Genomic DNA, 13,497 nt, shown 5'->3' with positions numbered 1-13,497 from the left:
TCTTTCTTCTACTTGCAGTTGGAGAAGATTATTGGAAAGTTGAAGGCAGATAAATATGGGAAGAAAATACTAGACGCAATTGACAACTACGAACCTAAGCACCAAATGGATGATGATTTTTCAGATGAGGGGCAAGGTACTGCAGGCAGAGCTGCTAAAAAGTCAAGAACCAAAAAAGGTCTTGTTGTCATCGATAGTAGTGGAGATGAAGCATGAAAATATATGCAGTGTCAGAACCCGATTGCCAACTATCAGTATTGTAGATTTTTGCGCATTTGTCAGCAATTCATCAACGATTCTTCAGGTGAAAGGCAGGATATTGCTGGCCGAGCTACTAACGAGTTAAGGGGGAAAAAACTCTTTTTGTCATTAAACATGGCTATTGAATAACATGACTAGTGTTCTATTGAGAGGGGCTTTCAGATTATCATTATTAGGATTTAATATTGTGGAAACATTTGTATAATTTAGTTATCTGTCGCTGATTTATTTATTTAAAACAAGTATATAGTAGCTGCTGCTGGATTTTTAGTAGTGGAAGTGACAATGAAAATGGGGAAATCAGTAATTATAACATTTTTCTTAAGACTCAAATTTAAAAATAGTAGTAAATTACAAGTAAATAAAAAAGTTAAAATATCTCATTTGGCTTGATTTGTCGACTTGTTCGCAATTTTTTACCCTTTTTAAAATTGCTTATAACTCCGGCTCACAAATTCAACCGGAAAATTGATTTTTTTCACAATAAATGTAAATTTTCAACTGCTAATGCATCCACTATGACAATTTTAAAAAGTCAGTATGACGAGGGTTACGTCTTAGCTTGGCTCGGTCCAAGTCTTCAAGGTTGCCAGCCAAGGTAAGACGTTGCATCATAATCTTCACATTTATTATTTTTATGGTAGCATTATGAATGTTTTAAATCTATTTATTTTTTCATGCTGCATAGTTTTGAGATATTACTCTTACTTTTGGCAATATTTTTTTCTTTCCCGTTAACAGAAAGTTATATTTATATAATAAAACCATAATATACATTCAAGAAAATATTATTTCATAATAATTAGTAAGTCTTACTCATCCAAATGAATCAATTCGATTCTAATTCTTTTTTAAAAAGGAAAAATAAATCCATTCTAATTGACGTTAAGTGGGCCTTAAAAATTACTGACCCATCAATAGGAAGGCTTTGCTATCAAATTAACAGGCTGCGTCGGGTATGGATCGTTGTTCTCGTATTTTTATCTATTTTTTTTATTTTTTTTCTCATTTCATTTTTTTTTTTTAATAAAAGAGAGACCCCTGAGTATCAAAATCAAAACCCTCGTCCCTATTTCACTTCACATCCCCACGGAATTACAATTAAAAAGAGAATTTTCCTCACAAGATTTTCTCCAGGTAATTCTAATTTTTATGCGTGTGTGTGTTGGTGTGTATACGTATTGCGTAGTGTCGTGAAGCATTCAGTTTAATGACGGTTAATTAATGGATCCGCATTATATGCTTGATTATAAATTTATCACGGGTATTTCGAATTTTTTTTCTTTTCGGGAATTGATTTCATCGAATTGAGATTTTTAGTTTAATCTTTAAATGCATGAGCTCTACTGGTTGTTTCTGAATTATGGAATAGCCTCTGAAATTGAATGTTATTTTAATTTTCGAGTAAAGGGATAGCGTTTTTTGGCTTCTAATTTTATTTTCGGTGAATGCTAGGGATATGTTTACGGTGGCTCTGTAATCAACGAGTTACATGCAAGAGGTGGAAGTAACTGGGAAATGTTACTGGATGATGCCGGATTATTATCATTTAATCGAAGGATCACTCAATTGAACGATATATTTCAAAATTAAAAAATGGCTCAGCAATCATCGCGGCTTAACCGCCTGCTCACTTTATTGGACAGTATCCATATACATACTCGGATATAAATACAATATTACAAGTAGATTTGTATATAATTATGTCTGCAGTATGCAATTGACACGTAGCATGCTTGCAGGTCTCAAAATTGTTTAAGTTGTAGGTTAACTTTTATCTTGTAAGTAGCTACACGGTTATTTAGTGGGAAGATGTCAATATCTCATGTATTTGAAAGGCAGGTTGGCCATGTGTACTGGTATTTTCTATCGAATTTGCAAAAAATCAATCCTTTTATTTTAACTTATGTTGTGTACCTGGCAAGTACCGATGAATATAATACATCAGATGCTTTTTCTTTGCTATTTCTTCTTCTTTTGTGTTTTTGGTGTCAATTGGTGTTAGTGTGGCATAGTGTTTTTCTTTAATGAAAGCTAAGCGGGTTCGACCAAAGGAACAAGGTTTACTGCGGCCAGGCAGATAGGGGAAATTGCCAAATCACATCCTCAGGACCTGAATTCTCTGTTGAGCAAGGTAGTGTTACTACTTAGAATTTGTTAGTTCAGATGAGTACTTGCGTTCACTCTATATCATGTTTTGGTCACACCTGTTCCATAGCTTGTGTAATTTGGTAGCCTGATTTCATTTCTTCACTGGGGGCAAAAATCATGTCATATCAGTTCTTATTAGCTTAATTTTGCATAAATTTTGGTGTCATAACTCATAATGTTGTTTTGCAGCAATAGTTTGATTAGATAATGGTCCACGGGTAAGATAATGTCATTGAACAGGCTCCAGATCAACTTTCAAATATTAGCTCTGAATGTGCCAAGTGAATTTTGTTAATTTCTTAGGGTGTAGCACCGGGTCCAGTTTAAATTTTCTTAATTTTGACCTTTCATTTTTATAACATCCAGGTGTCCCAATATCTGCGCAGTAAAAAGTGGGATACCAGGGTTGCTGCAGCTCATGCCATAGGAGCTATTGCCGAGAATGTTAAACATACATCTTTGACCGAGCTCTCTAATACTTTTGAAATAAGATTGTCAGAAGCTGGGATTTCTGGCACCTTCACCGACATTATGACACGGCCTGACGTCAATCCTGAAAATTCAGCAGGCACTTCTTTTAGAAGGTTTATTTTCTTGTCTTTTATATATAATATTATGCACACCACATATTCCTTTCATTTTACTGGTCATTCATTGCTTGCATGATGGCATTTAGCTGTCTAAGTTGTCTAAATATTCAATTCTGAGTAAAATTTCTACTTCCACAGTTTTGATCTAAACAAGGTGTTGGATTTTGGTGCTTTGGTATCATCTGGTGGACAGGTACTTTCCTTCCACTCCATCTCCCAAGGGCACAAAAAACAAAAGAATTTGTTTCTTCACAAAAGATTTATTCCTTTTTATACATGATTGGACGTTCATCTGTTCTATGCTTGTTAACAGATATATATTTTTTTATTGTCTCTCTACAACTTATTTTGTGTTTGCCTTTGGTTTTATTAACTGATTATCATTCCGTCTTCTTTTCTTTGTGGTTTGTTCCACTGGATTATAATCATCGTAAGAATTTGCTGGCATGATTTATTTTTATGCTTTTGTTTGGTTGGGTGGTGCAAACCAAAAATTAGTAAATATCTTGCTGCAATTAGTGAAACACACCAAGTGCATTTGTTATTTTGTCTCGTTTAAATGCAAAACGGGACAATAGATGAAATTTAATATGGCTTTGAGGGGTATGAGCTCTCTCTCTCTCTCTCTCTCTTTTTTTTTTTTGCTTTTAAGATAGATTGAAAAAACTAAATGTTTTAGCTATTTATCTCCAAGATCACTAGAGTTTGGTTTGTTTCTTCTTATACTATATCAGTGATTGATGTTATTATACAGTGGATGAATATCTCCAGCAACTTGTGAGCAGTTAATATCTTACTGAAGGTTATCAACAGTTTAGTATCCTGATAGTGAAAATATGATACTTGCTCCAGCAACCATGATTTCTCTACCAAGGGATTATTGATTTATGAAACTGTGAATTTGGAATAGTATCATATAATTATTGCTTGTCTTAAATTACATTTCAAATGCCATCCACAACTTCAATATGATTGTATATAGAGAGGAACTTCACTCATCAACTAATAAATTACTTTAGTCTCCCTACACATCCTTAAATTATTTTTATTCTTAAATCTAATAAATAATGTGAAGTTATGTTCACAATTGTGCAAGGACTTCCTTCTCCTGCATAAACTACCTTCATTTAACTTTTTTGAAAATACATTTCATGCCTTTTCCAGATATAAAAGTCATTTTAAATGATATATTTTGCTATTCTTACAATTTTCTAGCAAATAATTTTTAACGATTTGGCCTCTATGTCCAAACCGTTAACTTATGTACTATTTGCTTTGAGATAGCCTGAGCCCATTTTACTCCTCACGAATTTCTATTGTGTTCCCATAATTTGAACCTTTGATCTTTCCCTTAAGTAAGATTTAAGTTGAATTTTGATGCCGATTTGACCACCTCTTTGACCCCTGAGAGACTGGAGAAATATGTTCACATTGTGACCCTTTGCACGAGCAATTACATAGACAATTTGCACGACAATCATATAGCAGTCACGTTAATAAGAGCAGCAATCAATCCATTTAACAAGGGGGGTCCAAACTAATATTTTCTATTTACAGTAATAAAATTCCAGCATTATGACACTTTCATTTAATTAATATCCATAAAAATTGATCAAAAAGTGCCACATCATTTTTGACATCAACATTTTTATATATAAGTATACTCAAATATATATTCCCTTTTGACTCTATTCCTCTTAAACTTGATGTGACTTAAAAGATTTGATTCAAGAAACACGCTTTATATGAAATTGGTGCTAGTATTCAACTTAAGTCTTACATAAGAGAAAGATCATGAGCTCGAATCTTGGGGACACATACAATTCTTGAAGGATAAAATGGGCTCAAACTATTTAGAACGGACAATACGTAAGTTAACGACTTGAACACAGAGGCCGGGTTATTATAAAAAATTCTCTTTTTTATTGTAACGACCCAAGCCTACCAAGGATTTAACTAAAGTCTCTCTTAAGGGGAGTTCATTTGTTCAAATCCCGATGAACGCGACAGAAAGCTATGAGGGATAAGAGGGCAGAGGCCATCCCAAAGCGGATAGTACGTATGATATAATGGTTTGGGCACGAGGCCTCGGTTGTTACAATATTCCATAGACCCTTAAGTGATATATATAACTATTCACAAGCTTTGAGTTTGCCAAAGTGACTAGTTAACATATTAGTGCTTGTCTAGATCTCCACACTGAAAGATTTATTCACTAATAAGCACACTTTCTTAGCCCCCAATCCCCAAAGCTTCATTTTCTTGACGGTGCGGATAGGCCAATTTTTGTTCAATATGAACTATGCCCATTAACGTGGCACAAGAAAATCTGACCAGCTTTCTTTTTTACTGGCATTTTTGTGGTGACCTGTGCCGACGTTTCACCACTTATAAACCACTATCACTGTCATTATTAACTCACAATTCATGACCAATAGAACATCAGCCCTAGATCATAGTTAGCCCTGTTTGACCCCCATTTTTGGGTGGAAAATGTTGGCTAATGTACGGTTCAAAAATAAGATTTTTTTTTTTTTGGATTTACGTGTAAAATTATTTTTTGGAAGAATGTGTAGTTGAAAATAAGTTTTGGAAAAAACGAGTTTTTGAGAAAATGGAGCCCGGGCTTAAAAACAGAAAGATATAAATAGAGAAGAAAATTGAAGATCAATGGCATCTCCAAGCCTTGGACTACAAGAACACCATGACCATCGTCTCCCCTCCACTGCAGTGACTACCAAATTCCCCCTGTTCATGTCCCATGAAATTATATTCGATGAATTAAAAGGAGAAAGAAAAGAGATTCCTCCCCGTGGAGTCCCTCTGCAACCTCCCAGACTACCACTTCTACTGTAATTTCCACTCTCAAATATGTGGTAGAGCCACCACCCCCTCACCATGAAAACCCTAACCTTGGATGGATACTTGGTTTCACACCCAATTTCCCTTGTGACAACGTGCTAGAATGGTATGTGAACTTCCCTTTTGTCACGTGCCTTCAGTTTATGTTTTTGTGGCTCTTTTATGAGTGGTAGTAGTTATTGGAAACTGATTCTCTGATAGTTTCCTTCACTTTCAAGAGAATAAAGATTTGCAACAATGAATTGCCGCTCCGAGTTAGTAAGCCCGTGCTTGGGATATTGATTTTACATTATATAGTGACCTCTTCATCTGAAAGCCATTTTTTGTCACTTTTTTTGGACTTTAGACCCCTCTTATGTGAAGCCTTTGCCTTAGATCGTAGAACACAGAAGTAGAAAAGTTGCGAGATATTGTCTCGAAATTGCTTCTCTTGAAATATATCATTTTCTCGAAAGCCACTTGAACTTTATTGTTCATTAAATTGTTTTTTGGTGAACACTCAAAATCAGACTGAGATTCTTAATAAACCTTTATTCTTGTGCTCGCTGGATGAAATCCTAGATTACTTGTGAACTGTAAAATTTGCTTCTATCCTGCCTTTGTTGGAAGCAAGATAGGGTATGATATTCACATACTTGTTGAACATGGCCGTAGCTTAATGATTCTTGATGAATTGAATGCAGGTTAGTTTGTATATAATGTTATGCATCCAATTGATTTTTCCATTGACTTCATTTTAGGAATACGATATTGCAAGTGATAACGACAAGAATTCAAGGGATAGATTGACTCGACAAAAGCAAAATCTTCGGCGTCGATTGGGTCAGTGTTTCCATCAAGTTATACTACTGAGTTTCTTTATCCCGTCAATGAATTAGCAATCCCTTGATACTGAATTTTGAGGTGTGGTATTATCTGTTGCTTTAAGATGATGTAACACTCTGATACCTTGAATACCATTGTGATTGACTAAATCAGTCATTGATAACTGATTCTTCAGTTGTAGGCTAAGATTGTTAACATTGTGCATACTTGGAATTGGCAAACTCTTGTCTACAGAACTAGTGAAATTTTATGAGGAAAACAATGTATACTGTTCTGGTCAGCCTAATTATTTAATTTCGATATGGTTTTCCTGGAACACGTGATGCACATGGTATTAGTGGAATTCTAATCATGAGCGATTTCTATTATCTGTACATGCCTTTTAGGTCTCCCATTTTATACTCTAATTTATCTCATAAATGTGTAGAATTCCACATTTGCAACTATGAGATTACCTGAATTTTATCTTTCATTTATATTTTATGAGATTACCTGAATTTTATCTTTCATTTATATTTTTTTCCACCTATGAGCTGTATCATGCACTTTGCTGGATTTTATCTATTGTTTTCATTTTTTTTTCCTTTTCTTTTTTCCCCAACCTACAAGCTGTATCATACACTTTGCTACATGGATATGGGCATATGACCAGATGGTTATATTGTATACATGCATTGTATCATTCAAGGTGACGTCCTTACTGATATGTATTCCGGCTGATTAAAATTGAGATTCGTTGCACTTAATGGTGATTGTTGATCTTTTATTTCCTATGTTTGTCAGTTCTTCTATGATGGCATGTTTTTTTTCTTTTTTTCCCCTAGTTCTCCTCCTGAAGTGCATAACCCTAAGGTACAGAACTTTTTGCAAAAGTATGATTTGTCATTTTTATATACAGGGTTAGATGTGTGCGAGCAGTTCATGGATGTCAGTGATATGATAAGAGATGAAGACCTTCTTGTGCACAAAATTCATTCCTCTGGCAATGGAGTTTCCCTTCAGTATTTTTCATCCAGGCCTCTTCGTAATATCCAGCAACTTGTTACAAACATGGTTCCTGCCTCCAGATCTTGGAGGCCTAGTGCCAGGGAACTAAATCTCTTGAAACGTAAAGCAAAAAATAATTCAAAGGAACAAAAGAAGGGGTGGTCAAAGGATGGAGATGCAGAGGTACCACAATCACAAGATATGGTTCCTCCGAAGGGAAGCATGTCTATAGACTCCCCGAGCTCGCATAAGGTACACAAACATTTTCCCTAATTATTAGGCTCCATAGTGTCGTCAAATAATCTGATATCTGAAGATTCATACAAGTGTATTCGGTGTGAAGAACTTTCATTAATGAACATGTAGAAATTCAAAGTTTGAGATATTAATATTTTTAGTTGGCTAGTTACTCCTGTCTTTCATGATAGCAGCAGTTTATGTTTATTAAACATTAGCTAGTTACACTGTTTACTTGTGTGCATTCCCTCTACTGTGCCAAAAAAAAGAAAAAAAGAAAAAAAGAAAAAAGGGTATCTGAAGGCCTGTTCATCATTTTTTTAGCACACATCTGTAGTGCCCACTTGTGTATATGCATGTTAGCATTATTTACGACTTATTGGGTTAAACTTGCCTTAGATTGATATAGTCAGGATTCGAACCGCCACGTGTTTGTAATGCATGTGGTTTGTAGAGATCCACTAGTTTGAATACATTCATCACTTAACAAATATTGCCCTTGTTTGATGGCCATTATTTGATAAGAGCAAAGTTTGAATAGTGATTTTAGGAGAATGTGGTTAAAAAGTAGGGAAAAATTCTGGATTTACGTGTAGAATATTTTATTGTGTGAATGTGTGGTTGAAAATGAGCATATATATAGAGGAGAGTGAAAATAGTGGCTGTCAAACAGGGGCATAGTTTTCTTATGAAGCTCTCGTTTATGGAGATGCTGATGCTGTGTTTCTTCTTGATTTTAATCTTACATATAGTTTGGTTATATACCTTCGTAAAAGTTCTGAATATTCCATCCATTTGGCACTTTACCATTTGCCCAATAATCTTTTGTCTTGATTAATAATGCGTATACGGGATGCTTTTATTTCTTTGTTGCTGCAGTAAGGCACATTTGATTTCTTTTTCTATGTGGATGTTAAGAAATGAATCGTTTTTTTGTTGCCTCAAACTTTATATTCTTATCTGATCTAATGCTAAAGTTTTAACTACTTTTTGATGCAGCAACTTCCAGACGGTGTTTCTGATGAAGACAGCTTTGAGAATGATGGATATGGGGGATGGCCTTTTCAATGTTTTGTTGAACAACTCCTTGTCGATATGTTTGACCCAGGTATATACTATTTTTGGCTTTCCTGCATTTGAATTTTTTCATAATTTCAAGAGATTAATTTCTCCAATTTTGTATACTCAGTTTGGGAGGTTCGTCATGGCAGTATCATGGCCCTAAGAGAGATATTGACCTTTCAAGGAGCTAGTGCAGGAATTTTGACTGAAATGAGCTGCAAGGCGTCGTCAGTTCCACCTTTGAAAGTTGAAGATGATGAAAATACAACAAAGAGAAAGAGGGAACTCAATTTGAATCAACATGTTTTGGTGGAAGAGTTGGAGCCAGTTTTGAAGAGACCAAAGTTGGAAAATGTTTCATGTCCAGAGACTGATATAACAACCTCTGCCTCTAGTGATGGAGATTTGGGCATTTGTACAAAAGTTGAAGGTGGAGGAAACATGCCTCTTATGCAACTAAATGGGGAAACTAATGTTAGTTCCATTAAGATGGAACCTGAACCTCGTATGAATAGTGCATGCCATTCTAATGTTCATCTGACAGAGGAAAGGATTTGTACTGAAGACAAGGATTCAATGCAGAAGAAGAACATACTTGAAAATTGCGCTGAAAATGCCGAGCTTATGAACTTGGTTAAAATGGCTAGGAATTCCTGGCTGAGAAATTCTGGATTTCTGCAAGATTGTGCAATTCGTTTCTTGTGTGTCTTGTCCTTGGACCGGTATGATCTTGTTTAATAATATAAGTCAGTCATAGTTTTTTTCTTTATATTGAAGGTACTTAGTGGAGAAGTTAGCCTTAGAGGAACCGAAATCTAAAGAATCCACTTATGAAAAAAATAATTTCTTACTTAGGATTTTTCATATTATAGCAACTTTCAATTTATATCTGAAATAACCTTGTTCAGAAGGGTGTCGTCCTACATTCAGCATTTTATTGATTCTTGAGAGATAATTATAAAAATGAAGATTTACTATAGACACTATCTCCTTGTACTTTGTCTAATCTGTTGTTGGTTTTCTTCTATCTGTACAGTTTTGGAGACTATGTCTCTGATCAGGTTGTTGCACCAGTCAGGGAAACTTGTGCGCAAGCATTGGGTGCTGTGCTCAAGTACATGCACCCTACATCAGTTCAAGAGACTTTGAATATTTTGTTGCTGATGCAGGTAAATATTGATAGAAACTTTTTCACGCCATAGAAGAGACACTGCCTTTTGAGGATAACTCTGTGTTCTTTGATTGGAATATCTTTTGATTAGCACTTTGATTTTTTCAGCGTAGGCCAGAATGGGAGATCCGTCATGGGAGTCTTTTGGGCATTAAATATTTAATTGCTGTGCGACAGGTACATTTTTGTTCGATGCGGTAATTTCACTGATTTCTGTTGTATTTTTATAAATTAATTCTTACCTGTAGTTATTCTGGTTTGTTCACATTTTTCTCACTAACTACTTTGCTGCTTTTTATTGTTGTGTTTTGGTTACTTAGATTAACTTATACCTTTTAATTGCATGGACTGTGATGCAGTATGATATTTGAATTGCTTGCATTGCGCAATATTTTGTGTGGTTAAATTTTGAAGTTCTTGACTTACGTATTCAGCAATCTTGGTTGTCCATATGGATGTTGATTAGGAAAACCTTGCATGTTTTGAAAATGACAGGAGTCCTCTCTCATAACATATTTCATGGCAGCTAAAAGAATAAATTTCCTAAATGCCATAGATCGTTGAATTAGAATTCTAATCATATTAGCTTGACAGCCAGCTGACACATTTCTGCAATTGATGCTTCTATTATATATTTAGTGTTCCAAAACATAATTGTTGAAAAGAGAAATGATAATTTTTCTTCCACTTCTGCGTAGCTGAGCTGGTCTAATTTTTCTTCCACTTCTGCGTAGCTGAGTTGGTCTTCATACTTAATTTTGTAGAAAATATGGTCTAGAGGACATGCTCTGTTGAGAATTTGTTTGATACCTCATGTTTAAATTATCTTTATCAGCTTTTAATATTGAAGTTATAGTTTGTCCTCCATGGAATGATAGTAACTCTCTAACCTTAAAAATCACCTCTTTATTGGATGCAGTTCTTGCATGTCTGTTTGAACTTATGAACCCAGGTTCCAAAGTGCTGGGCTGCTGCTTTGAGTGCTTCTCAAAGAAAATATTGATAATCAAAGTTGATCTATACTGTCTGTATTATAGAGTTATATTTACACCTGTGATGCAGTCTATATTAAATGCTTGATGTTCCTTTTAGAGAATATCTTAATTCTGTTAACTCCAAATACTTGGCTGTCATTGGCATTGCATTTGAATTCCAATCTTCTAGATGGATCTCGACTGTAATGGCATATGATTATAACTGTTAGTGGCCAGTTCTCTTTGTCTCTCCAGCTTTGATTTCTCTCTTATTAATGAAAGTTGGAAACAGTTAAAAATTTCAAATTTGAGCCCTATGTGATTAAATATACACAAATACGACATTTTTGTCTAGCTCAATTCAGCTTATGATTTCTCTTTTGTGGATGCCCATTTTCTATGAAGCTTTTATCTTCCGATGAGCTACTCTAGTTGAAGATTCTTGATATGTTTCTTTGCCTTTTATACTTTTTGTAGTTTCAGCATTCTGATTTCTACTAACATCCACTGTTAATAACAGGAGATGCTCCATGAATTGCTTGACTATGTTCTCCCCGCATGTAAAACTGGGCTTGAAGATCCTGATGATGATGTAAGAGCAGTAGCTGCTGAGGCATTAATACCAACCGCAGCCTCAATTGTTTCTCTGAAGGGTCCAGTCTTGCACTCTATTGTTATGCTACTTTGGGACATTTTGCTTGACCTGGATGATCTTAGTCCATCAACCAGCAGGTACTTCTTTAACATCTTTTTCTTTGATGTTTATTTTAATATGGACTATTCTATCTTTGTAAACCGTGTGTTGCAAATACCTCTCTTTTCTTCTTCCTCCTTTTTGTTCAAGCTTTAGTTTTATTAGAATTATTATGCAATTTACTTTGTTTTTGATTGCATTATTAATAAATTATTGGCTGTCTCGTTCTTGTTTACCTCGGATAAATGTGCACCGTTTATTGCTGGTCTTGGTCTGTGTCTAATAGTCGGTAATCAAGTTGATGGGTCTTCTATGACTTTCAATGAACTGTTTTGCTGCATAGGCTCAAGGGCTATGGATATTTAATATCAAGTGTTTTTTTTTTAATCACTAATTAAGCACCTTCTCATTGTTTTACGTTGATAGTCTCTCAATTCTCGTATATGAAAGCTTCTACAAGTTTTGTTCTGAACAGGGTGATCATTATTCTCTGAGATAGGTTCTATAATCATCCTAGAGTTAGAAGGATTAAATAGATCTTCAATAATCAATAAGCTCTAGATTTGTTTTGACTTAAGAAGGAATTGGGGTTTATGAATAAACTTTTGCAGGAATCTTTTTGGGACTGTTTTAATAAATGTCTCGTCGACAGTTGGGTTTAAGGAGGCCTTTGACATTTATTGACTATTGAGATAACCCAATATGTCCATTTTGTTGAGTTGTATTTTAAGATCTCCTGTTTGGTTTTCTGGTGCTTGATCAATTTTAGACCAGTACCATAATTCTTGTGGTCCTGCAATATGCTGGTTTACTTGTTTGTTTAAATAATGCTATACTCTTACATTCAATGTTCGACACATTGCAAATTACTTGACTGTCACTACATTTAAAATATGCATAAATAGTTTCCCCCCCTCATGTTACTGGTGTTCATTACCTTTTTAGATGTCTTACTTTATTTGTTGGTGAAGCAGTTATCTATATCCTTTTAGAAATTATCGTCAAGGTCTTGCAGTCAGATCATTTATATGCTACACAATGTCCAAAGCTTATCTACAAAATAAAAATGCCTGATAATAAGGCATGAGTGGAAGAAGAGATGCCTGTGAATGCTGTCTTAGATGGACTCTTTTAATTTAATTGTTCTTTGATGATTATTTGCTCCAATATAATTTGTGTCCAAATTAATGTCTTACTGCACTCCATAGCCTGATGCGCCTAGTTTAGTTGATTTTTTTCCCTTCTTTTTTCATCAATATGTCGAATATTTTTCTTTAGGGGTGGGGTGATTCCTGGGATTTTTTCTTGGTGGTGGTGGTGGTGTTTGGGAAATAGGATTGACGAAATGAAACTTTTTTTTTGGTTCAAGATCATGAGATGGAAGAGTATTTTATGACATTTTGCAATTGCATTCAGTCGATTAACAAGTTCAGTTATTGGATAGTTTTAGTGTGGCTTTACCTTTCACCTTTTCTTTTTGACAATTTGTTATGCGTCCCTTGATTAGACACTTTGTTTACTAGATACAAACTTTCAGCTTACAGAAAATTGGTCATTTAATTTGTTATGGAGCTGCGCTGCTGAGAACTTGAAATTCTCATCGTTTAGAATAACATTTGTTGCAATTTTCAGTATATGTTGGGTATTGAACTATTACTTTAGATTTTTGGTTGGATGGGTAGG

At 34.8% G+C, this 13,497-nt stretch overlaps 1 protein-coding gene across 1 annotated transcript in view; it reads left to right on the top strand.

Moving 5' to 3' along the window:
* The first annotated feature begins 1,285 nt into the window (after positions 1–1,285).
* LOC111380743 (TATA-binding protein-associated factor BTAF1-like) overlaps positions 1,286–13,497 on the top strand; it is a 21,994-nt gene continuing 9,782 nt past the window's right edge. Inside the window, exons 1-13 of the mRNA XM_023004375.1 lie at positions 1,286–1,398; positions 1,717–1,906; positions 2,301–2,395; positions 2,779–2,996; positions 3,141–3,195; positions 6,605–6,686; positions 7,588–7,928; positions 8,913–9,021; positions 9,103–9,697; positions 10,012–10,144; positions 10,255–10,323; positions 11,641–11,852; positions 12,760–12,895. Of these exons, the coding sequence (XP_022860143.1) occupies positions 1,858–1,906; positions 2,301–2,395; positions 2,779–2,996; positions 3,141–3,195; positions 6,605–6,686; positions 7,588–7,928; positions 8,913–9,021; positions 9,103–9,697; positions 10,012–10,144; positions 10,255–10,323; positions 11,641–11,852; positions 12,760–12,895 (2,094 nt within the window). The 5' untranslated portion in view covers positions 1,286–1,398; positions 1,717–1,857. The remainder of the gene's footprint in view (positions 1,399–1,716; positions 1,907–2,300; positions 2,396–2,778; positions 2,997–3,140; positions 3,196–6,604; positions 6,687–7,587; positions 7,929–8,912; positions 9,022–9,102; positions 9,698–10,011; positions 10,145–10,254; positions 10,324–11,640; positions 11,853–12,759; positions 12,896–13,497) is intronic.

Source organism: Olea europaea, unplaced genomic scaffold, assembly GCF_002742605.1.
Source record: "Olea europaea var. sylvestris unplaced genomic scaffold, O_europaea_v1 scaffold2203, whole genome shotgun sequence".
Classification (NCBI taxonomy): Eukaryota; Viridiplantae; Streptophyta; class Magnoliopsida; order Lamiales; family Oleaceae; genus Olea; species Olea europaea.
This window is presented reverse-complemented; position numbering and strand designations above follow the sequence as displayed.